The 2,500-nt window shown below is 41.9% G+C and overlaps 1 protein-coding gene across 3 annotated transcripts in view; it reads left to right on the top strand.

Moving 5' to 3' along the window:
• LOC137997111 (uncharacterized) overlaps positions 1 to 2,500 on the top strand; it is a 24,710-nt gene that overhangs the window by 16,922 nt on the left and 5,288 nt on the right. For all 3 annotated transcript variants that reach the window (XM_068842897.1, XM_068842896.1, XM_068842898.1), the window contains 4 exons: positions 6 to 92; positions 205 to 282; positions 1,019 to 1,084; positions 2,366 to 2,455. In XM_068842897.1, coding sequence (XP_068698998.1) covers positions 6 to 92; positions 205 to 282; positions 1,019 to 1,084; positions 2,366 to 2,455 — 321 coding nt within the window. The remainder of the gene's footprint in view (positions 1 to 5; positions 93 to 204; positions 283 to 1,018; positions 1,085 to 2,365; positions 2,456 to 2,500) is intronic.

A 2,500-nucleotide genomic window follows, 5' to 3' on the forward strand; every position in this document is an offset into this window, starting at 1 on the left:
TTCAGGAAAGGCTACAGAAATGTCAAGCGGAGAAAGACGACCTGGAGCGTCAGTGTAAAAAGCTCATGCAGTCAATCGCCACTGCGGCTGAGGTACAGAAGACAAAAAGCGAGATGCAGTCTTGTAGAAAAAGGCACTTCGTTTTGAAACACCTGTAAATATAGTTTTCGTACGTACCAAACCATTGGTTTTTTTTTTCATCAGGCGCACGATAAAGAGGTGACGAGATTGCAGCAGGAGTTAGACATCGCAAGAGAACAAAAGGATATCGCCGTAAAACGGGTACGGTTCTGCTGGATTCGAAATAATATTTGCGCTTTTACCTTTTCTCCTCTCCTTTTCAATCCGACAATAGCCCTCAGTAAGTTTCTCTCTTTGAACTTGTCATTGTCTCAGAATATTCGCATCGACCTCTGATCCACTTGTCGGTGACACAAAATAAGGCATAATTCCTCAAGCCACGCATGTGAAAATCTTGTGTAATGATAGGAAACATAATAACGATCTTAATGATAAAAGCTACACAGACGGCGTTCAGCAGTCTCGACGGTAGTAGCGGGGGAGATGATAAGAATTGCGTTGACAGTAATAGTCGTGATTACGATTTTGATGCTGGTGACGATGGCGAAGATAGAAGACAAAGTCCAATGATCACTGCATTGGTAGGGTCTTTGTCCATGGTGTTCTGCGGTTTATTTGGCAACGAGCACGTTGATGATGACGACTATAATAATGGTGAAGACGATGACGATACGTTGACGGTGACATCAACGACGGTATCAAAGATACTTTATTAGAAGTATCCACAAAGCGTTAACTCTGCCTTAAGTCAGGATACACTAGGGGAATGTGCTGTTCAAACATTTTTCCATCCAGTTTTCTTATTTATGCTTGCATCTCCTTTATCTCGGCGGTTAATGAATGATTGTACCTCTACTACTAGTCCTAAGCCTCTGTAAAAAATACAATGGATTTGCTGTTATCTATTAATCCCCTTCCATTTTTTTTTCTTTACAAGTGCGAAGCCACGTTTGTTAACAAAATGGCTAAACTTCGCCAAGAAACAGAGGCATCCATCCACGAGGTAAATGATGTGTTATTCCGTTGTCGTAGATGTGGATGTAAGTTACTAACGTGGGTTACAGCTGACAAAGTATGCTTCGTAAAACCCTATACAATTTTCGTCAAGAATTGTTGGGACACCTTGCTAAAATCAAACAACTTTTTTTACGTTATTTACATTGTGCGAAAGATTAATGCCGCCGCAAGCTGCTGAGATAGCGTCACTCCCTCATTCACTTCTGACTACAAACGGCGGTCTTTGCTATTTCTTCGATATTTTAATAAATGAGATTGCAAATGTGAAGCCCGGTCAATGAAATAAAGAGATGCATTTTTCCAATGGTGACTCTGGCATTCAAGGAGCACTACTGCATCCTTTGAATAACAGGAGTGATCAGTCATCAGTATGTAAATTCTCCAGACTATTTCGAAACACTGTCAAGAAGACAATTACTAAGAATAAAGATTATCATAAGGTAGGGGATATTAACCACCAAATTCTCATTACTAGCCAACAAAGAGATCTTCAGTACTCAGGGCTCGAAGTAATTTCCGGAGAGTCTCCGGCCACGATGACCGGCCGAATTCATTTTAGCTCGGTCACGTACCGTTTCTGCGACTTGCTACAACTGAAACAACTGAACAGCATGGAAATTTTAATTATTTCATTTTCAAAACGATCAAATGTGACCGGTCAACAAGACCGGCAAGACGAAAGGTTGACCGGTTAACTCCAAAATCAGTTCGGACATTGTCCGTTGACCGGCCGTTATTTCCAGCCCTGGTACTAGTCAGGAGAATGAACGTTTTGATCCTATTGAGAGTGAAAGGGTCACAAAAAACATTACCACGGGGAGTGGGAAGGGGAAGACCTGGCAAGCATTAGGGGTTGGTGACTAAATTGGGACTGGAAAAAAGGGTATGTGTTCCAACACTTTTGACAAAGATTGCAGATTTAGCAGTCCTTTGGACTTTAAAAGAGCAACTCTTCCTTTGCTAATTCCTGTTGAGCGCGTGACGCAACAAGTTTCACTCCGATGGCTTTCTAACCTTCAGATATCAAGCAGCGATTCTCCCGGCGCGCCTGTTGTTTTCAAGTCGTGGCAGTCATGACATGAAAACGGTCCTTGTGTCAACCGTGAATCTGAATATCCGGAAAGGGTCTCTAGGTTTCATCCACAAAGCGTGGCAACATTATTGATGTTGAAATACTCTCTTCTGGTTTTCCCTTGTAGATTTATTTGATCAAAGTTTGAAATCGTTTTTTTGGTTATTTTAAATTCCGATAATTTTTCTTATTCAGGCGAATGCACGTCTTATGGAAGTGGAGAAAGACCGGACCGAGGTGTTGCATTTGCAGAACACTTTTAGGCTGTCGTGGGTCCCGGATGAAGTAAGAGGCCCTTGCAAATGGACGCACCATTATTGGCCAACATTG

The sequence above is a fragment of the Montipora foliosa genome, chromosome 3, assembly GCF_036669935.1.
Source record: "Montipora foliosa isolate CH-2021 chromosome 3, ASM3666993v2, whole genome shotgun sequence".
In the NCBI taxonomy this organism is placed as follows: Eukaryota; Metazoa; Cnidaria; class Anthozoa; order Scleractinia; family Acroporidae; genus Montipora; species Montipora foliosa.